The following is a 22,518-nucleotide window of genomic DNA, read 5'->3' as shown; positions in this document are numbered from 1 at the left end:
CCTTTGTTATCACCCCAATACTTCAATTATACCATGTTGAGATATCATTGGACAACTCTACAAAGATATCATACATATTATTACATAGTTCCGACGAAAATCTACTACCCACATGTTACATATATATGATACATGTTGATGTACAATTGGAGAGCTGGATATGAGCACATAATTAAATTTTTTTTTACTACCAACATGTTACATATATGGTAACGTGTCGAGATACAGTTGGCCAGTAACTCTACCAAGACATGATTGGATGGCTCTACCAGGATATCTGGATATGAGCATACCGTTGTAAATAAATTTCAAAACCTTAACCCTGGTTCTCCCTCCATCCTGGTTTATAGGTCATGCGCGTCTCTCTTGGTCGTAAATTTAGCCATCGTAATAAAAGTAATATATTATAAAACATATATCATTATAAAGTTCATATTATGTTGGTAAAATTAACGATCTATGGATACGTGCGTTCTCTATAAACCGAGATGAAGTGAGTATCCATGTTACACCATTTGTTAGTAAAACAGGTTAAATGTTAGGTAGCTACCGCAATTATTGTTAGCTTGTTAACCAGGTGTAATATAAAGAAGTTGCTGACCACATATTATACGGAAGGTTAGCAACTTTTTATGAGATAGGAAGGTTAACTAGAGACTTGTCTGAAGTCAATACGCTATCCTCGTACTGCAGACTAGACTATAAGGAAATTAGTATATTATACATGGATGTCCTCGGTGCAAACGTCATGAACATAATATGTAGCAGGGCCATTAATTAACCTGGAGTACTATGATTAAAATTGGTATTTTAGTTATTTTATCGTAGCTTGTGTCGTCATCAGCACATGGGCACGATCTGGCCTTTAGTTTGCAAACCAAAACAAATAAAATATACAATGCAGTACAGTACAAAAAATAGCTGGATTGGCAAGGGGAAAGCTCTTCTAGCTAAATTAGACTTGTTGTCACCTACAGGAGGGAAGAAGCCATTAGCAGCCTAGCGTTCTATCAAACTCCATTCCGATTCTTATGTTTCCTTGATTCGGCTGGACGGCAAGAGGATATATAGAGCGGTCAATAGATCGAAGGTCTGGAGAAGAAGAATAAGAAGATGGGGAGAGGGAAGATTGCAATCGAGAGGATCGAGAATGCAACGAACCGTCAGGTGACCTTTTCCAAGAGGCGTGGCGGGCTGATGAAGAAGGCCCGGGAGCTCGCTATCCTGTGCGATGCCGATCTCGCACTCATCGTCTTCTCCAGCACAAGTCGCCTCTACGACTATGCAAGCTCGAGGTTTATTGTAGTTAACTTCAGCTCTTCCTTCTGTGCGTTCTAATTAATTAATTAGCACTTTCTCAGTTGATTAGGTTGATTGCTATTAGCACTCTTAACTTCTTAAGTAATGTAAAATCAGATATTCGTGTGATTTGTTATTATCAGCGGCATGAAGGCAATACTAGAGCGCTACCATGAGGCAAAAGAGGAGCACACTAGGGTTTTGAATCCAACATCAGAGGCAAAGGTATGTATACATTCAGAGTAGCATGCATAGGCTGGGGCTGCACCGAAAATATAAATTCACAGTAGCTGGCTAGCTTAATTTCTACACCAGACCTATCGACCAGAGAAGGAAGATGCATATTTCCAAGCTACGTATGTGTACATGCTGTCACTAATTATAGTTGTGTACAATTCGCAAAAAAAAAAGTGTACTAAAAGTCTAAAATGCTAATCATTAAATTGCAAGTTAAGTGTCCGCATTTTTGCTAATTACTTGGTTGGACTCTATGAGAAGGATATCGAGTGAGCTCTCATGGAACTTTGGTAACATAATTACCAAGCAAGAGCCAGGAAATCATGGGCTGCGGCATAAGACTACACAACTGATGATAGAAGCCTCATAGCATTAATTGAAATTACTTGGTTGGACTCTATGAGAAGGATGATCGAGTGAGCTCTCATGGAACTTTGGTAACATAATTACCAAGCAAGAGCCAGGAAATCATGGGCTACCAATTTTTGGCATAAGACTACACAACTGATGATAGAAGCCTCATAGCATTAATTGAAATGAAATTTGCCAAAAGAAATTAGGATATAGTAGAATGGATGAAATAGTGTAGAAATATATTATATTTTAGTGTGTTATCTATGAAAAATTGTGCTCGTGCGCATATAAAAAATGTAATGAATAAAATTATCAAGACAAAGTGTGACAAAAAGGTACCATCTAGTACAATGGAGATAACTGTTTTATGATTAACTTGAAGAGAATATCTCTTAGCTCTTATTTCTCTCTCTTCTACGCCACCAAACATCATATGTGGTATTTTAAAATAGCACAGTTTGTCTTAATGATCTCCCAATGTGGTGAGTGGTAATTATTATCCTATTTCAGTTTCTTTTTATTGTGCAGTTATGGCAGAGGGAGGTTGTAAACTTGAGGCGGCAAGTGCAAAACTTACAACACAGTAATAGGTAAATATTTTATATTCTTCAGTCTTTTCTCCATTAAAGTTTGTATGACCCTTTCTAGTTTTGAGACTGACCTTTACCATTAAATCGAAATAACAAAATGTATGTTATTTACCAAAAATAATATACTATCGACAACTTATTTCAAGTAAGAATTCGGTGGTGTACTTTTTTTGCAACATATAACACATGTTTCATTAGTTAAATTCACGGTCAAAATTAACATCAAATTCGTGAAGGCTTTACAAACCTGGACCGAGGAAGTATTACTTACGCGTAGAATTAAAATGCTAATTGGTATAGCTATCGAAAACAATTCTTGTTTTGTCTTTTTCATATGCAAATTAATTGGGGTGAAGAGTCTATGATGATGCATGTCAAGATCTCTGGCTTGGGATGTGATTGGTTGCTTGCCAATTTTTATTCACTCCTAGGGGCTAGGCCCTAGGGTGGCATGGCCATTGAGAAATGGCATCTCGTCCATGTTGTCCATTTTATTTGTCTTCCCACACTGACACTGGTTGCATGAGTTCGGCAACTATTCCCATTTGTTGGTATGTTGCACACATGTCTTTTGGGCTTGGCTGCAAATGGAAGGTGTTTAGTTACCCACATGAGGTTGCATGTGGTTAACTGGTTCAAATGTGATGAGCTTACAATTTCATTCCATGCCACATCCGATCATACACAACAATTAGAAAAATATGAACTTCACGACCACCACAAACATGATTATGATGACGAAGTGTTTGAGCATACACTGTCAAACTTGTTGTGTTCCTTCGGCTGCGTGTTGGTTGTTGTTCTCGTCATCCAAGAACTTGGAGTAATCCTCCTCGGCATCCTCTCTAGTTTCATCCCCTTTGTAGCCATTGTTGGAGAAACCGTCCACTTGATCTTGGCACCTGCGCCAGGACCGTCAGTCCTCGACGCATCCCTAACAGTTTATCTAACAAGACTCAAGAATGACATGTAGTGTACACCATCAACAAGATCATCATAACAAGCATCCTTGAAATTTTAACAAGCATCAAAAGTTTAAACCAAATCAGAAACTAACATGAGCATGCATGATCATTAGAAAAACATGACCACAAGTTCATCTTACACCTATGGTGTTAACCTACCACCACAAGAAAAGTGGACTCCATCTCCACAAGTTCACCATCAGATTACAGGTTTATTAGTGTATACCAACTCATCAAAGTATACAGATCACTGAAAGTTTGCAAGACCTAGCTACCACCAAAATATACATCATCAACATGATGATCATCATCATCACCATCACTATCAACGTGCATTACCACCCCTAACCCCGCAAGGAACCCTAGACCTATAGATTATAGTAGTGCTTAGCCAGGTGAGTTCTAAGCCAGAGGGTTCTACGTTGCTCATGCATGTTATAAGACAAGGTCTTATTGGCTCCCTCTTTCATTAGACGATGCTAGAGTATAATCATCGACAAGTGCATTTGAATATAAAGACACACGACAAAAGAGGTCAATCAACAAGACCAAGTTAAATGTGCAAACAATGTGCAAGATAAGTTTACAACACACAACTTATAGATCATTCAAAACTAAACCTAAGCAAGTTCGTCATACAAATTAACCAACAACATCGTCACTTTCGACTCGACCTCGGAGAGAACATGCGGACACCATCAAACGTCATGAAGTCCTGGTGGTCGCCCTGAAGATGACATCGCTCTTCTATCTACCTCTGACTTGGTTTTACAGGGCCATAGTAGAACAACCCCTCCGGACCGCAGACAACATTCCTAATGATTTTTCCAAGCTTATGCTGAATGCGATACAACTCAAATCTGGAATCTTCCTCACACAGTTCGCAAAGTCCTTGACCCATGTTGTCAGACTAGATGAATCCACAAGTAGCCGATGACCCCGTGCAAACTTCCGCATGTGATGGGTTGCGTAGAATGCCTCCCTCGTGCTCTCTGTTGGTTGCTTCACGTGGGTAAACTCTTGTCTGTGGCCGAATACACGCCTTCCATTGATGACTACTTATCTTTTGAAGCCGCTACCGTTCAAGTAGTAGCGGTTGAGAGAATCATCCAGAATGTTCTTGATGTTCCTGATGTTGGTGTAGTTTTTTGGTTTCACGCTCGTCGAGTCAAATACACGACATGCGGGTGATTGAGGTGTAAAACAATGAGGGTGCAATATTTGTTCTGTACGCAACACAATTCAAATAAACCATTATATCCTCAACTCAAACATAATGAAAGAAATACATACGGAAGCATCTTGTGGCGCTAGCGAGTGACTTACTCGGGAAAATAAGGAAGGAAAAAACATTTCTTTGTCCTTATTCGCCAAGAAGAGACTCTCGATGTAATGCATCACATTGAGTCTGTTCTCATAGGTGACCAAGTATCTCTCATACAGGTAGTAGGGGTCCTCTATCTCCAAGGTCGGGGATAACTCTTGCACTTTTCCGACATGGTAGGTCTCAGTGAGCGCAAATAGGCGGAGGGATGTCTATTCATTTGAAACTGGAGAATATGTCTTCAAATCTTAGGAAGAACACGTCCGTGGGTGTTTATCAACAAAGCCCAGGCCCTTGACGACAAAAAGTTGGTACGTTAGATATGCCATACAAAGAAGACGCCTTTCTTCTGCTAGAATGATGTCATGCAGACTCTTCATATCACCGGGTAGCGTTAGGTACTTTTCCCACGATAACATAGGTTCACCCTCCACATGATATTGCCGCTCTTGCATTGAGATCTTTTCCAGAACCCGGGTTGTTTGGCAAGAGACATAATCCTTTTTCTTTGGTCTTTTCCATCCCTTTTTCTTCAAACCAGAAGAATCTGACACCACATGTGTTGCGGCCTCGGCCGGATCTGATGCCACATGTGTTGCGGGTTCGGCAGGATCTGACACTACTAGAAAATAGCTAATCAGTGGCGCACCTATATTAGCTATTAGTGGCGCATCTATGTGCGCCACTGCTATCACGCCACTACCAACTGTTAGTAGTGGTGTACTAGTGGTGCGCCATTGCTATCTGGCTTAGCAGTGGCGCACCAAGTAGTGCACCACTACTAGCTTCGTGGTGTGCCACTGCTAAATGTGTGAGGTGCGCCACTAGACAAAAACAAGGTGCACCACTGCTAAAATTTGAAATTTCTAGATCTAGATCTAGGTCTGGTACATTTTCTTCGAATTTTTTTAGCTCGTTATTTTTTCTCGTTTTTGTTGCCCAAATTATTTGTCCAATGTTCATTCTCATTTTTGATAGCCTAGCCGCCGGTGAGGATGGATGAGAGAGGTAGGAGAGGTGAGGATGGATGATGGATGAGAGAGGTAGGAGGGGTGAGGATGGAGGAGAGGAGGAAGGCTGGAGGGTCGTCGGAGAGGAGGAGGGAGGTCGGACGGTCGTCGGAGAGTAGGATCACCGGAGTGGATGGAGAAGTCGAAGGAAAGGATGAAAAGAGAGGAGGAGGAGATGAGAGGAGAGGAGAAGGAGAGCAGGAGGAGAGGAGAAGGAGAGCAGGAGAATGTGTGGAGGAGGAGGGAGTAGGAGGGGGTAAGTGGCTGGCCCGTCCGTTTCAAATTTCGTGGGCGGGAAGCTTAGCAGTGGCGCACCAAGGCATGGGTGCGTCACTGCTATTTTTTTTTTCCTTTTTTTGGAATTTCTGCCTTGGTGCGCTAGTGCTATTTTTTTTTCTTTTTTGAAACTTCGGCCCAAAATCGAAAACCTGAAAAAAGTCATATTTCTGTTTTGAATTTGACGAATCCAATTTTTATCTAAACGACCTATGAAATTTTGCGTAGATACATTTTCATAGAAAAATAATTTTCATCGGAGGTCATATGCAACTAGAAATCCAGTTGTACCGAAACATGACACCATTTTGCAAAAAAAAAGTTGAAAGTCATGTTTGTTAATTCTCATTAAAACTAGATGACATAATACATGGGCATCTCGAAGGATTTTATTTTTTGAAATTTCTGTCTATTTCTTTTATTTTTTGCTAATGTAGGTGCGCCACTGCTACCTCAAATAGCAGTGACGCACATATATTTGGTGCATCACTGGTAACTCTTGGCCATTCTATACCCACAACCCATACTTACCAGTGGCGCACCAAAAAGGGGTGCACCACTGGTAAGTGTGTGGAGGGGTGGCCTTGGCAGATCCTTAGTGGTGGCGCACAAAAAAGGGTGTGCCACTAGTATTTTTCTATCAGTAGAGCACCACTATTCGTGTGTGTAACTAGCAGTGGCACACCAAAAAAGGTGTGCGCCACTGGTAGTTTTCTATGACTAGCCCTTTCTCTAGTAGTGTGACACCACATTGCCTTGGCTTGGCGCCAACTCAACTGGTGTTGCCTGGTATTTGGGATGTGGCCCTTGTCGACCTCCAGCAATCCAATCTTCGATCGACTGGATCAAGATAGGAAGGTGGCCGTTGACCCTATTTTCCACTTGGTTTTCAACAATGGTGGCCATGTTTGCTTTAAGGGTCGCCAATTCTTGCTTAACTTCATGATGTTCTTCTCGTAGGGTGTGGCCCGTGTCTACATTTTCTTCTTCGCCTCCACTCCAACCGCTTGAAGATGACCCGACGACACCTTCATTGTCTTTTTCGGAAAACGAAATGGCTAGCTAACACTAATCAAAATTGAAACTATTAGTAATAAAAAAATCACGGTAAAATTCGATATGACCTTTGCTTAGAAAGGGTATACGGAGTGCGAGAAATTTGGTTGAAATGGAAATTAATCAATGTTCCGACAAAACATTAGCAACTCATATTCCTGTAAAACAATGCTCAAGAATCGTTAATCGTTAAGTTATCGGTCGTCCTCAAAATGGAGATTAATTGCTTATCGGTCGACTAATCAATTTTATGGGTCGGCCATATATTGGCTTATTTTTTTGTAAATCCTAATTTTCGGCACTAAAATTTGAATAATGTGCCATGTAAAAAATATTGCAGCATTGAACATAAGTTTTGCCTTGATTCCTTGCACTTGAATCAATAAAAATAGAAAATATGAGCTAATGTACAGTTATACAAGACTGTAAGAGAAAAATATCGACTGACCGAATTTCTATGACATTTCAATGAAAATCAGCAGAAATATTGACCATCAGACTAAAAATCGGCTAAAATATTGGTGACAGTGATAACTTAGATAGCTGATATGCCAAAATCTTATTGGTTACCACCTGATTCACAATAAATCAGACAATAAATCGGTATCTGGAACGATTTTTTGAACAATGTTGTACAACAAGTCATTTTTGCCATACTACCATACACCACATATCCATGTAACTTATCAAGCATATACTGTAATCAACAACTAATATCCCTACAAATTAATTAGATAAGCAAATCATATCCTTGTAATAAACGCAGCTAATCAACCATATAGTGTAATCGGCATTTCATGGAGCAAGTGCAGGGCGCGGTTTCATACCGGGGTGGGGGCAGGGGAGGGGGTCATGCGGGATGGGGGAGTAGCAGGTGAGCTCGACTGCAGGGACAAAGGAGGCGCGACGCGGTCGGCGACCATTTTGATGGTGAAGGCGAGGCGCAGAGTGGCGGGGTCAGAGGCGTGGAGCGGTCGGAGGCGTCGAGGTCGAGCGCTCCGCCATCCAGAGAGATTGGCGAAACTATGGTAGGAGAAATTGACTCAGCGCGTCGACTGAACTTTTGGTTAAGTCCAAATTAATAATGGTAGCCGGCGGCGATAAGTTACGCTACCAGTATTTGGTGCACACTCGGTCTGAAACTATTGGCAGCGGTTGGCGTCGATGACACATGGCCAAGAAGAGCGTACTAGCCGCGTGCCATGACGGCCGCACGCGGTGGATAAGTTCTGTGCCCAGGCACAACCGGGCCCACATAATAGTCGCGTGTCGAGGGCAGCGACACGCTTCTAGTAAGCACATACTGGTCGCGTGCTCCTTTCTGGCACACGCCAATTATGAGCAGTCGCGTGCACCTAATAAGGTGTGCTGCCAATAAGCCTGCCCATATGCCTTTTTCCTACTAGTGGAAGCTGCACTAAGGGACTCACTTGAGCCCACGACAAACTTTCATGTGGACAGATCGAGGGAGATGGTATGCATCTCATAGTAGTTCATGATTGGCTTGTTGAGGAACTTCGCATCATTGGGATGATATTTAGATTGGACGACAATGTGTTAGTTGCGCATCATAGTTTTTGACGACCAAGTGAAACAAGGATGCAAGATAGTGCGCTAACCATGTTGTATCCCCGATGATAGTGCTCCAAGAGAATGGTTAAGGTGACCTCAGAACATGCATTGAGCGCCGAGGTATTTGAACTTTCTCACCTAGAGCCACCAATACCTGCACTTCCCGAGGTCACCTCAGATCCAGAGTGCTCAAACATATTATTCTCAATGGCAGTCCAGTGGTCCTCCATGAAGCTTGTGTCAGTCCAGACATTGGTCCTAATGAGCCCGCACATCTTCTCTAGGAAAAAGGTGGACATGAAGGGAAGACATTTCATGGTCCATTCGATTGCTCCTTCTCCGCCTTTCCAATCCTTGTGGCCACCTTTTAAGCTACGGTCTTCACCATGATACGGGCCTTCGTGATCGGTGCAAGCGGCATGAATGGAGGGGCCACTACATTTTGGGTATTGAGTTCAGAATCATCCACAACCAAAAGGGATTTGCGAATCACAAATGCTGACCACAATCAGGCTAAAGTAGTCAAATGGAGTGCTACATTGATCATGCATGACATGCTAATGTCAAAACATGAAAATCTAACCGAACAAAATATGCACAAACAAGAGCTACCACATCCAGTACAGAAGCTCAAGCTAGACAGTGGGTCAACATAACTAGATCATACTTCAAGCACACACATATTTCAACAACCTACCATACTACAACACACATATCTACCCTACTAGTGATAGATTTCGACAACGTACCATACTATAAGAACACACATATACCCTAAACAAGTAGTAGACATGCACAACCTAGGTAGATTTACCATTCCAAGATCACATATCTACCCAATCCAAGATGGAGGTGTGGTTACTTACAGCCATCGTTGAGGTGGACCACAAAGAGGACAACTCAAGGAAGAGGAGGTAGTAAGGTTGCCCTCGCTGCCCAATGATGAGTGTGCTGCTTACATGCACTTCGACAAGAAAATGGAGCTCGATGGAGGGAGATGGTGGTTCTGGAATGGGATGTGAGAGTGGAGGGTATAAATAGGTGGAGGATTTCAGCGGGAGGTGACCGAATTTCTCCCTCTTCTTTTTCGATGAAGGGCATGAGGTCTCGTTATTTCAACGGTCTCGAAAGCTCGTACAGCCTGCACTCCCCTTTTACATGGAGGGAAGCCACGAGGGTGGTTCCACGAAAACAACCGAATCAATAGTTCCTAGCGGCCCGAGGCTGGAGGTGCTTTAAGCATTGTGCGGGCCACAGTGCAGAGGTTGTGCATGCATCAAATTAGCCCATATTTGGCTCCCCAAGGCATGGTCTAGCATCATGCGGGCTATGAATGCCCTTGAAGACTAGGCCAATGAAACCCATATTTCCAGTAGCACTTGTTGTTGCAATGAATGAGTACGTAGTTTCATCAAAGGACAAGACAAGTTCAAAAAATGCATGTGTTTCTACCAAATCGAAACCGAGGTGACTCGAAACCCGCAGGCAACATTGTTGTATTGGCGGGGTTCATCCTCCAAAAGAGGTACGTTAGGCTCATTTTTTGTTCGAAATGGGGAAGAAGCTCCGGCCTCTATCAAAATATGCATACCCTCTATTTCTTTTTTTTTAAAAGTCTACAAATCTTCAAAGAATAGCTTATTATATCAAGTATCACTAAAGGTGCTACATGGATCAATCATCTAAAATAAAGTAAATAAAAATATGTGCTAGTGGATCAACATGTGAGCCTACGATCAAGCCGTGAGCCACACCAGCTGAATAAATCACGTGCCACCGTTTTCAATCGATTGCACCTAAAATTCATGTCCCTTGACTCGCGCTGCTCCTTCGACCAGAGACATAACCACGTACATTGAGTATTATGTGAGATAACATGGATCACGATATCCGTAAATACCAACCCTAATATGTCCCTTGACTCTTTTATATAGTCTATGCAACCATCTACCAAAAGATTAATAATGTTTCTTGGTGTGTATATTCAAAACGACATATGGACAATACACAAAATAATTGTGGCAAGCACACAATCAATGAAAAAAAGTTTGATTGTTTCATTTTTGTCAAAAAAATATATTTTTATTACCTTGCCAGTTTCTTTTGAAAAATCATCCTTCCTTAATACAACTTTCTATGCAAGAACAACATAAAGATTCTTATCATAACTAGACGCAACTATTTTATGCTGCTACCCTCTTCTTAAACAAGTTTTACTTTCGCTCGCTGCGCCCACTTTGTTTCTTCGTCCCTTCGAAGTTGCAAAACTTCTCATTTGCCTCCCTCATAGCCTCTTTGTCCGAGGTGCAAAGAGGAGATATTTCAGCTTTTCTATCTAAGTGTTCATTTTCTTTTTTACACATACTAATTTGGTTGCGAGCCCACCCTCTAAAGAAATTATGGAGCTGTCAGATTTTATTCGGCCAAATTTTCATTGGTGAGTTACACTAAAATCACCCCAACCGATATCGGGAGTGTAGTATCATCACATATCCGTACAAGCTCTGCAAGAAAACCAACTTTCTGTGCATCTCGAGCAGCACTATATACCGCAACCATACACCATTCAAAACCATCAGATTTTTTTTGAATGTTAAATTTAACACATCTATCTCCTCTAGTGATATCTTTAATGTTCACTGTGGATGAATTTGTTAGGGAAATATGCTTGTTGTATTACCAGGGGGCCAAAGGCCACAATATATAGTACATGTACAGGTGGAAATATGCAGGAAGCCCCCTAACATATGGGGAAACTACAATATACAGATATATACATCTAACACCCCCCCTCAAACTCATGGTGGATCCACAACACTGAGTTTGGAGAGTAAGAAATCATGCTGCGCTCGAGTCTGTGCCTTCGTAAAGAAATCCGCCAACTGCAAATCTGAAGGCACATAATGAACCGCAACAACATCATCCTGCACCTGAGCACGTGTGTAAAAAGAATCAACACCAATATGCTTGGTCAGCTCATGCTTGATCGGATCACGTGCAATACTGATAGCACCTGTACTGTCAGACAAAAGTGGAGTGGGTGTCGTAACAGAGACCCCAAAATCTGCAAGCAACCACCGTAACCAAGTCACCTCAGCAATCAACAAAGCCATAGCCCGCAACTCAGCCTCAACACTCGAACGGGAAACTGCGACCTGTTTCTTCGTCTTCCAAGCAACAAGCGAACCACCAAGAAACACACAGTAAGCAGAAAGTGAACGACGATCCGTAGGATCACTCGCCCACGTAGCATCCGAATAGCACTAGAGCTGGAGAGAGCTGGAACGGGGAAAGAAAAGGCGACGAGTGATCGTGCCACGAAGGTAACGGAGAACACGGAGGAGATGACTATAGTGAACAGTGGTAGGAGCTGAAACAAACTGACTCAGAATATGAACAGGATAAGAAATATCAGGACGAGTGACAGCAAGATAAACAAGACTCCCAACAAGATGGCGATAACGGGTGGGATCAGGAAGAGGATCACCATCAGTAGGACGAAGCTTAACATTAAGCTCCATAGGAGTATGGACTGTGCGCTCATCCCCAAAAGCAGCACGAGCAAGAAGATCCTGAATGTACTTTTCCTGAGAGATAGAAAAGCCATCAGAAGTGGAAGAAACCTCAATGCCAAGAAAATAGCGAAGAGGACCAAGATCAGTCATAAGAAACTGATCACGAAGACGAGCCTTGACGAAGGCAATATACTCAGGATCATCACCAGTAATGATCATATCATCAACATAAAGAAGAAGAAGAGTACGTCCACGAGGAGAAGTGTGAACGAAAAGTGCTGGATCATGAAGACTAGGAGAGAAACCAGCAGCAGTGACCACAGAGGCGAAGCGCTCAAACCAGGCACGAGGGGCCTGTTTGAGACCATAGAGAGAACGTCGAAGACAACAAACCATCCCATCGGGAACAGAATACCCAGGAGGAGGCTGCATGTAAACCTCCTCACTCAACTCGCCATTAAGAAAAGCATTCTGAACATCAAGCTGGGAGACAGACCAGCGGCGAACAGAAGCAACAGCAAGAAGGGTACGCACAGTAGTCATATGAGCCACAGGGGCAAAAGTCTCATCATAGTCACGCCCGTGCTCCTGCTGAAAGCCACGAGCCACAAGACGCGCTTTATAGCGCTCAAGAGATCCATCAGAGCGAGTCTTAATTTTATAGACCCACTTACACGTGATAGGACGAACACCAGAAGGGGGAGAAACAAGATCCCAAGTGCCAGTGCGCTCAAGCGCAACAATCTCCTCAGCCATGGCAAGCTGCCATTCAGGATGACGCTCGGCATCCCGATAAGAAGTCGGCTCGGAAACGACAGAGAGACCATACTGACTAGGAGAGTAACGAGCTGGAGCACGACGCTGACGCACAGGCCGTGAAGGGGGAAGCTCATCTGCAGAAGACAAGTCATCAGAAGAAGAGGAAGAAGGGACAGCATCGGAAGGAGCCGAAGCCGGAGAACGAGGAGTACTAGGTGGACTAGACAAACGAGAGGATGGCGCCGAGGGGGGCGCATCAGAAGTAGGAGGGAGGGGAGGAGGAACAGCAGGGGCTGCATCCGGAAAAAGAAGAAAAGAGATATCATCCACCGGGTAAGTACCCGAGGTGGGGCGAGGATAGAAAGGACGCGTCTCATCAAACGTGACATCACGAGAGATGCGCATCCGACGACCAACGGGGTCCCAACAGCGATAGCCCTTATGCTCATCACTGTATCCGAGAAAAACACACTCAACAGACTGAGCGGTTAGTTTGGTGCGTTCACGAGGAGGCAGAAGGACATAGCAGACGCAACCAAATGAACGGAGAGTCGAGTAGTCTGGAGAAACACCAGAGAGACGCTCGAGAGGAATGCCACCCTGTAGAGCAGCGGAAGGCTGAATGTTAATGAGGTGGGCCGACGTAGCAACAGCCTCAGCCCGAAATGTGGCGGAAGAGAAGAAGCAATCATCATAGCACGGGTGGTCTCAAGAAGATGACGATGCTTACGCTCGGCGACGCCATTTTGAGCATGCGCGCCGGGACAAGAAAACTGAGCGAGGGTGCCCTCCTCAGCAAGGACACCACGAAGGAGGCGGCCCAAACTGCCGGCGGCGCGGGGCAGCCGTCGGGGAGTAGGCAGGCGGCCTCGCGCGGAGTAGCCGTCGGGGAGTAGGAGGGCGGCCTCCAGAGATCAGGCGGGCGGCCGCTTCGATCGAAGCTCCAAGGCGGCGGAGAAGCCAGGCAGAGCGGGAGCAGGCGGGTCGGGGCGGCACGAGCGGGCGGACGCGCGCCTGGAGCAGAGAGATCCCGAGGTGGGCCGGGGGAGGCACGAGCGGGCGGACGCGCGCCTGGAGCAGAGAGATCGGCGATCGGCGATCGGCGGGAGATGGCAGGGCGGCGGCCGGCGATGAGGAAGAGACGGCCGGCGACGAGGAAGAGATGGCCGGCGCGGGTGAACAAGCCAAGACGCACGGACTAGAAAAATAGGACCAAAATTTGCTCTGATACCATGTTAGGGAAATATGCTTGTTGTATTACCAGGGGGCCAAAGGCCACAATATATAGTACATGTACAGGTGGAAATATGCAGGAAGCCCCCTAACATATGGGGAAACTATAATATACAGATATATACATCTAACAGAATTCACTCCTACTACAACGCCTCCCGACCTTCAAATAGGTAGGAAACAATACCACACAAAATCTAAGACCCCGACAAGGTATATGGTGGTTTCCACATGAAGTTGGCATAGTTGTCGCGCTAGAGGTGCTCGCTATCAAGTTGAATCTTCCTAGTCGCTGGCAAGTGTGGCCGTTGCTGTTTCAAGGGGGATGATAACGATAACACCGCACAACCTTGGCCATGGTTCGGTATTGGCGGAGTGTGTAGAGTATGTGTTGGTATCCAAGCTGGCACATGTCTTGTTCGATGACAGTTGCTTGGGTTGGTTGCAACGGTTTTTTTGCTTGGCTTTACGCTAATTTGTCCGCCAATTCTCTTCTTCTTGGTTAATAAAATAGCAATTTCCTAGCTTCTAAAAAATGTAAGTATCTAGTAGCTAGTTACATTGTTAATCCATGTGTTTTCTGATGAAAATACAGACAACTACTGGGAGAGGAACTATCTGGCTCAAATGTTCGGGATCTGCAGTTTCTCCAGAACCAACTTGAGATTAGTTTGCATTCTGTAAGAAAGAGGAAGGTGCACTATCCTTTCCCCTTCTTCTTTAATTTATTTAATTACGCTGCAATTATATATGCATGATACAATCTTTAATGGTAACTGATTTCTGTAGGAGCAACTTCTGGCCGTGGAGATCCAAGAACTCAACCAAAAGGTTCACTACATCTTCTTCCTCTTCTTCCTTTTGCTAGTACTGTTGTTGGTGTTGAGATAGCTCAGGTGTCTATTCTGGGATAAATCAATGCCATTAACGACTTATTATGTTATGGTGAGATGATTTTTTTTTTCATGTAGGGGTTTCATATTGAGAAGGAAAACATAGAACTTTGCACCAAGCTGAGAATTGCTCATGAACACAAGATGGAACTACAGAAGAAGGTAAGAAATATTTTAGAATGCCAAGTACTGAATGCAAGGTAATATCAGTACTGGTCACGGATGCATGCCCGCGCGCTTCACTAAAAATCAATTTTGAAAGAATCACAACATCCAAAGAACTTAAGTATGTGTAACTAGTCAAAATCATAAATCTTTCAAAGCTCTAGTATTGACAAAGTAGCAAATGCAATATTCATGACTCATATGTAGTGCGAAATAATATATGTACGTGCTCACGCAACAGTTCTATTCCAGTAAAATATTAATACCAGCTTAATTCAGTACGTTATATTTGGTTACAAGCATGGAAGAGAACTGGTGCTTGACAAGTGAACTTATTTGATAATTACTTAGATTTCTGGAGGACTCAGATCGAGTGAGCAGCAGACTGGCGCAAGCAGCTCAAAAATGAGAGTACGTGAGCCAAGTATTGACCTTGAGTTGTGCCAGCAGGAGCAGGATGACGAATAACACATAATATCTCGTCAACATCAGTAAGTAATTCCTGTCTAATAAATGCGAGTGGTATTTTGGAACATGGGAGTGTTCCCTTCATTTTGAAATGCGTTTTACACATGTGTGAAATTTCAAAAAACTGAAACAAAAAATCGTACGTACATCTTCACGTGCTACGCGCTGATAAAATAGTTTCTGGAAAAATCGACGTGTCACGTAACGTGTGTAAAATAGATAAAATTCAGGGCTGAAAATAAGACTGTTCACAAAATAAATTTTCTCTTTTTTATATAGATCAGAAGAAATATTTTTTTCATGAAACTTGCCGAACTCACATATATTATGTAGATGTACATGTAGAACTTTTTGTAATTTTTTTAAACATTTCTAATTATAGTTTTTTGGTAGAGGGAGCATATGCACCCGGGAGCCGAATTAAATTTCCTCAATGGCATCTCAAACAAGTTATAAATGATTGCACGTACTATTTGTTAACTACAATTTGTTGAATTACATGAAACAACTTTGGTTTATTTTCAGTGCCTGGACGATGTCGCAGCTCATCAATTGTTGTGCATACACCGTGTACGGTGCACGAGGAGTCAAGAAACATGTATGCATATCGTGCATATTAAGATGAAACTAAACTGAAGAAGAACATGCTAGAACCCTATATATTTTTGTGGTGTCAAAGACACATATACAGCTGCAAATGTATTTATGTGGATCTAACTCGATCTTGCATGGAGAAGAGAGAAGATCATATAGATTATTAATGAATGTGTATGCTTTTGTTTTTTTGTGTAATCGCAAAGATCGATCATTGTAGATATATGGTCACAATCATGTACATCTGTAACTCGAACACTATGTACGCTGACACGCGTGGAAAATAGCTTATAGGAGAAAAATTTACGCCACTAGTAAGTGGGATCTAGGAGTGAAACATGGCCTAAGTTACTAGCGGCGTACCAATTTTTAGCTACACCACTGGCTTACCAGCTGAATATAGTTATGAGCGTCACTTTATTGGTGGCTTTTTTTGGGAGTGGTGTTTTGGAACATGGGAGCATATGCTCCCTCTATTTTGAAATGCATCTTACATGTATTTTGAATTTCAAAAAAAATGAAACAAAAAATTCACATGTACATCTTCTCGTGCTACACGTTTATAAAGTTGTTTCATAAAAAATCGACATGTCATGTGACGTGTGTAAAAAAGACAAAATTCAGTGCTAAAAATAATGCTTTCCACAAGATAAGTTTTCTCTTTTTTACATAGACCACAAAAAATATTAGTTTTCGTGAAACTTGACGAACGAACATATATTATGAATATGTACATGCAAAAATTTTTGTTAAAATTTTTCGAAATTTTGAAATATGATTTTTTTTGGTAGAGGGAGCATACGCACCCAGGAGCCGAATTGAATTTCCGGCTTTTTTTCTAACGCCTCTACCAACTATAGTACTAATAACGAAGGTTGTAATACTACTGGCATAGTTTTTTGGCACACCGCTAGTATTTCAGTTACCGGGGGTAACTGTTACAGCCGGTGTGCCACATACATGGTACTAAGGACAATTTTAGCACGCCGCCGGTAGGATATTTCTCACGAGCGTGAAGTCAAAAGTGATCCACTATTCACTAGAAGAGAAATAGTTATAGAGAATCAAGATTAGTGGCAGAGGCATCTAGGAATACCAATGGTAATCATTACCATACCCAAGTAAATTTTGCATATTTCTAAGGACTATGATTCCGGGTTTACTATTGTGTTGATGTTTGCTCTTGATAAGTTGTGTCGATGTTTGATCCTCCATTCTAAACGTGCTTAAACCCCATGATGAGCATAAAAAATGTCCTTGTTGTAAAATGCAATTGAGCTGGGAAGGAATGCCAAATACCAAGTTTATAAGAAAAAAGAGGTTAATCACCTCCTCAATGTAGGAGACAAAGTGGGGAGGGACCTAAAGATCGGAACCACTCTCAAGTAACATGTTAGGGTGAAATATCACAATGTTAGCATTTACCTACCTTGCACATGAACGTTTCCATATCCACATGCACTTCTAATCTCAAGATCTGCACATTACATATTAATCCTCACTTTCCTCTGCCAAGATCCCAACCTATTCTTAGTTCCTTGATGACGCGTGAAGCACATGCCCATTGGGAACCCCAAGAGGAAGGTGTGATGCGTACAGCAGCAAGTTTCCCTCAGTAAGAAACCAAGGTTTATCGAACCAGTAGGAGATGAAGGCCACGTGAAGGTTGTTGGTGAAGGAGTGTAGTGCGGCGCAACACCGAGATTCCGGCGCCAACGTGGAACCTGCACAACACAATCAAAATACTTTGCCCCAACTTAACAGTGAGGTTGTCAATCTCACCGGCTTGCTGTAAACAAAGGATTAAACGTATGGTGTGGAAAATGATGTTTGCTTGTGAAGAACAACAGAGAACAGAGATTGCAGTTGATTGTATTTCAGATGTAAAAGAAAGGACCGGGGTCCACAGTTCACTAGTGGTGTCTCTTCAATAAGATAAATAGCATGTTGGGTGAACAAATTACAGTTGGGCAATTGACAAATAAAGAGGGCATAACAATGCACATACATATCATGATAACTACTATGAGATTTACTTAGGGCATTACGACAAAGTACATAGACCGCTATCCAGCATGCATCTATGCCTCAAAAGTCCACCTTTGGGTTAGCATCCGCACCCCTTCCAGTATTAAGTTGCAAACAACAGACAATTGCATTAAGTATGGTGCATAATGTAATCAACACAAATATCCTTAGACAAAGCATCGATATTTTATCCCTAGTGGCAACAGCACATCCATAACCTTAGAACTTTCTGTCACTATCACAGATTCAATGGAGGCATGAACCCACTATCGAGCATAAATACTCCCTCTTGGAGTCACAAGTATCAACTTGGCCAGAGCCATTACTAGCAACGGAGAGCATGCAAGATCATAAACAACACATATATGATAGATCAATAATCAACTTGACATAGTATTCCATATTCATCGGATCCCAACAAACACAACATGTAGCATTACAAATAGACGATCTTGATCAGGATATGCAGCTCACAAGATCTAAAAATGATAGCACAAGAGGAGAAGACAACCATCTAGCTACTGCTATGGACCCATAGTCCAGGGATGAACTACTCACGCATCAATCCGGAGGCGGGCATGATGATGTAGAGCCCTCCGGTGATGATTCCCCTCTCCGGCAGGGTGCCGAAGGCGATCTCCAGAATCCCCCGTGATGGGATTGGCGGCGACGGCGTCACAGTAACTTTTCTCGTATCGTGGCTCTCGGTACTAGGGTTTTCGCGACAGAGAGTTTATATAGGCGGAAGGGCAGAGTCGGGAGGCTCACGAGGGGCCCACACCATAGGGCGGCGCGGGCCCCTCCTTGGCCGCGCCACCAGGTGGTGTCGCCACCTCGTGGCCCCACTTCGTATCTCCTTCGGTCTTCTGGAAAGCTCCGTGGAAAATAAGACTCTGGGCTTTTGTTTCGTCCAATTCCGAGAATATTTCCTGTGTAGGATTTCTGAAACCAAAAACAGCGAGAAAACAGGAACTGGCGCTTCGGCATCTTGTTAATAGGTTAGTGCCGGAAAATGCATCAAAATGATATAAAGTGTATGTAAAACATGTGAGTATTGTCATAAAACTAGCATGGAACATAATAAATTATAGATACGTTTGAGACTTATCAAGCATCCCCAAGCTTAGTTCCTACTCGCCCTCGAGTAGGTAAACGATAACAAGGATAATTTCTGAAGTGACATGCTGCTATCATAATCTTGATCAATACTATTGTAAAGCATATGAAATGAATGAAGTGATTCAAAGCAATGGTAAAGATAATGACTAAACAACTGATCATATAGCAAAGACTTTTCATGAATAGTACTTTCAAGACCAGCATCAATAAGTCTTGCATAGGAGTTAACTCATAAAGCAATAGATTCTTAGTAGAAGGTTTTGAGGCAACACAAAGGAAGATATAAGTTTCAGCAGTTGCTTTCAACTTCAACATGTTTATCTCATGGATAATTGTCAACACAAAGTAATATGATGAACAGATAAGCAAGTATGTAAGAATCAATGCACACAGTTGACACAAGTGTTTTCTTCTAAGATAGAAAGAAGTAGGTAAACTGACTCAACATAAAGTAAAAGAAAGGGCCCTTCAAAGAGGGAAGCAGGGATTACTCATGTGCTAGAGCTTTTTTATTTTCGAAACATAGAGACAATTTTGTCAACAGTAGTAATAAATGATATGTGTTATGCATAAGACATCCTATAAGTTGCAAGCCTCATGCATAGAATACCAATAGTGCTCGCACCTTGTCCTAATTAGCTCGGATTTCCATGGATTATCATTGCATTACATATGTTTCAACCAAGTGTCACAAAGGGGTACCTCTATGTCACCTGTACAGAGGTCCAAGGAGATAGATCGCATTTGATTTCTCGTTTTTGATAGATCTCACTTGAGGACATCCATATCGGGACAGCATATACAACATATAATGGACTCCTCTTTAGTGCTTAAGCATTCAACAACAGATAATATTCTCATAAGAGATTGAGGGTTATTGTCCAAACTGAAACTTCCACCATGATACATGGCTTTGGTTGGCGGCCCAATGTTCTTCTCAAACAATATGCATACTCAAACCATTTAATCATGATAAATCACCCTTACTTCAGACAAGACGAACATGCATAGCAACTCACATGATATTCAACAAAGGTGTAATAGTTGATGGCGTCCCCAGAAACATGGTTACCGCTCAACAAGCAACTTATAAGAAATAAGTGTTGGAGATATGCCCAAGAGGCAATAATAAAATGGTTATTATAATATATCTTTGTGTTTATGATAATGTTTACATACCATGCTATAATTGTATTAACCGAAACATTGATACATGTGTGTTATGTGAACAACAAGGAGTCCCTAGTAAGCCTCTTGTATAACTAGCTTGTTGATTAATAGATGATCATGGTTTCGTGATCATGAACATTGAATGTTATTAATAACAAGGTTATGTCATTATATGAATGATGTAATGGACACACCCAATTAAGCGTAGCATAAGATCACGTCATTAAGTTATTTGCTATAAGCTTTCGATACATCTCTACTATTAAATTGCAATCCGTCGGTTCGTACGTGTGCGTCGCACCATCGAGCGACGTTGCTACCGAACGGGCCAAGCAGGCCAGGCCCAAAGAAATCTGCCGAAAGATTCATCCTGGGATGCTGCCGCGTCCACGCTTGGGTTCACGAGGAGGCGTGCAGGACGACCGAGCGAGGTCGGATAAGAGGGAGGCGGAGCGGCGGGCCGAGGAGGACGTGGCTGATCCGGTCGGTGGCAGTGAGCATGGGTGGAGGCGCGCGGTGGCGGGATTGCGCATGAAGCGTTGCAGTGGTAGCGTACTGGTGGTGGGGCAGGCAGTCGCGTGGACACAGAGATCTTGCTGGAGGTGTCCAGAATAGGGATTATGGGAACCATGGTCGAGCAAGGCCTCCTACGCAGCGGCGGTCGGTTGGGGTGGTCGGCCTCGACAGACACTTCGAGGAACGGCGCTGAGCGGCACCACGGCTGGCGTCCGCGGCTGGAGCAAGGCGGAGCACGGCCGTAGGTAGCAGTGGCGCCATGGGGAAGGAGCTCGACGCGGAGGGATCGGCGGAGGCAGAGCAGGGAGGCGGCGCTCGAGCGGTGGCGAAGCTGTGGATCGAAGTGATGCAGCAGGGAGGAGATCGAGCAGGGAGAGAGGAGCGGGGCAGAGCCGCAGAGGGGATCGATGAGGGGGCACTCTCAGGAGAGGATCGGATTGCCTTCTGGAAAGGATGCAAGGGGGTGGATGCAAAAAGGCTGTGCAGCCGACTGGGTAGCTGGTAGCACCATAGCAGTGGTGGACGAATTTCTCAAAAAAAAAAAGTAGTGGGGACGAGGAGGCCGCAGCGATGGCTGGTCGAGGTGGGGCTTGAGCTATTTCCTCAATCTTACTCTTGGGCCTGACATTGGTATTGGCCTATTAGTCTGCCGTAAGTAATTTTTAACATATGGTCACAGTGGCACTTGGCCAACGATCGTAAGAGACATAAAGAGTTAGTTAATTGCTTCATTTCTTATATGGATCGGTGATGTAGGCCTTCGTTGCAGCTTCTTGTGTTCTCGCACTTTCCTACAAGAGTTACATCTGCTTATATGTTTTATACGTGAGACAAGCTAGAGATAGAAGTGAAATGCTGCACTAGACTTGAATTTGATTCAGATCATACCTATGATAGATAGCAACTTAATTACCGTGTATCTTGACAGTTGTACCGGGTGGCTTGGATCAAATAACGGGCAGAGAAGGCAAGGATGGACACAAGTCCAACTCTATTTAATTCCCAATTCGATGAAAGCTGGTTATCTTCATGTGACATTGATGCTCGGAACCAAACAAAAATGGGATGAGAGGGTTAGTTTCATAGAGAAATTTTATTTTATTGTTAGCCCCACGGCAAGAAGCAAGAAATCACCACTTCGACATTTAGCCCCTCAACTATATCCACTCACCTGCACCTAATCGGTGTCGTACCAGTTTCTGATTGCCTACCTGCTTGGAGTGCACTGTCTCCGCCACTAACCTTGTTGCGGACCACCGACTAGCACGACCTAAACTGTGCTTCCCTACATCCTCATCTCCCATGTTCACGGTTGCTTCAACATATTGCTATTGGTGGTTCCGTGCCGAAGCACGGGTAAGTTGCTAGTAGTTAC

At 43.2% G+C, this 22,518-nt stretch overlaps 1 protein-coding gene across 2 annotated transcripts; it reads left to right on the top strand.

Annotated features, from left to right (window-relative positions):
• Positions 1 to 1,113: 1,113 nt before the first annotated feature.
• Positions 1,114 to 15,716, top strand: LOC124653725 (MADS-box transcription factor 25-like). Of its 2 annotated transcripts, none has more exons than XM_047192790.1 (7): positions 1,114 to 1,295; positions 1,443 to 1,524; positions 2,419 to 2,480; positions 14,786 to 14,885; positions 14,980 to 15,021; positions 15,162 to 15,245; positions 15,600 to 15,716. In XM_047192790.1, exons 1-7 carry the CDS (start codon positions 1,114 to 1,116, stop codon positions 15,714 to 15,716), a joined length of 669 nt encoding a protein of 222 aa, XP_047048746.1. The 2 variants fall into 2 exon arrangements, with proteins under 2 accessions (XP_047048746.1, XP_047048745.1); XM_047192789.1 differs by having other exon boundaries at positions 15,162 to 15,269.
• The last annotated feature ends 6,802 nt before the right edge of the window (positions 15,717 to 22,518 follow it).

This window comes from Lolium rigidum, chromosome 5, assembly GCF_022539505.1.
Source record: "Lolium rigidum isolate FL_2022 chromosome 5, APGP_CSIRO_Lrig_0.1, whole genome shotgun sequence".
NCBI lineage: Eukaryota > Viridiplantae > Streptophyta > Magnoliopsida > Poales > Poaceae > Lolium > Lolium rigidum.
Note: the sequence above shows the minus strand (reverse complement) of the source record. Positions and strands in the feature narration are given on the sequence as shown.

Excerpts from the sequence above, each read along its gene's own strand:
- LOC124653725 (XM_047192789.1), top strand. The coding sequence starts at position 1,114 with ATGGGGAGAGGGAAGATTGCAATCGAGAGGATCGAGAATGCAACGAAC. Across the intron at positions 1,525-2,418 it reads ATCCAACATCAGAGGCAAAG|TTATGGCAGAGGGAGGTTGT; the intron begins GTATGTATACAT and ends TTTATTGTGCAG. Across the intron at positions 14,886-14,979 it reads ATTCTGTAAGAAAGAGGAAG|GAGCAACTTCTGGCCGTGGA; the intron begins GTGCACTATCCT and ends TGATTTCTGTAG.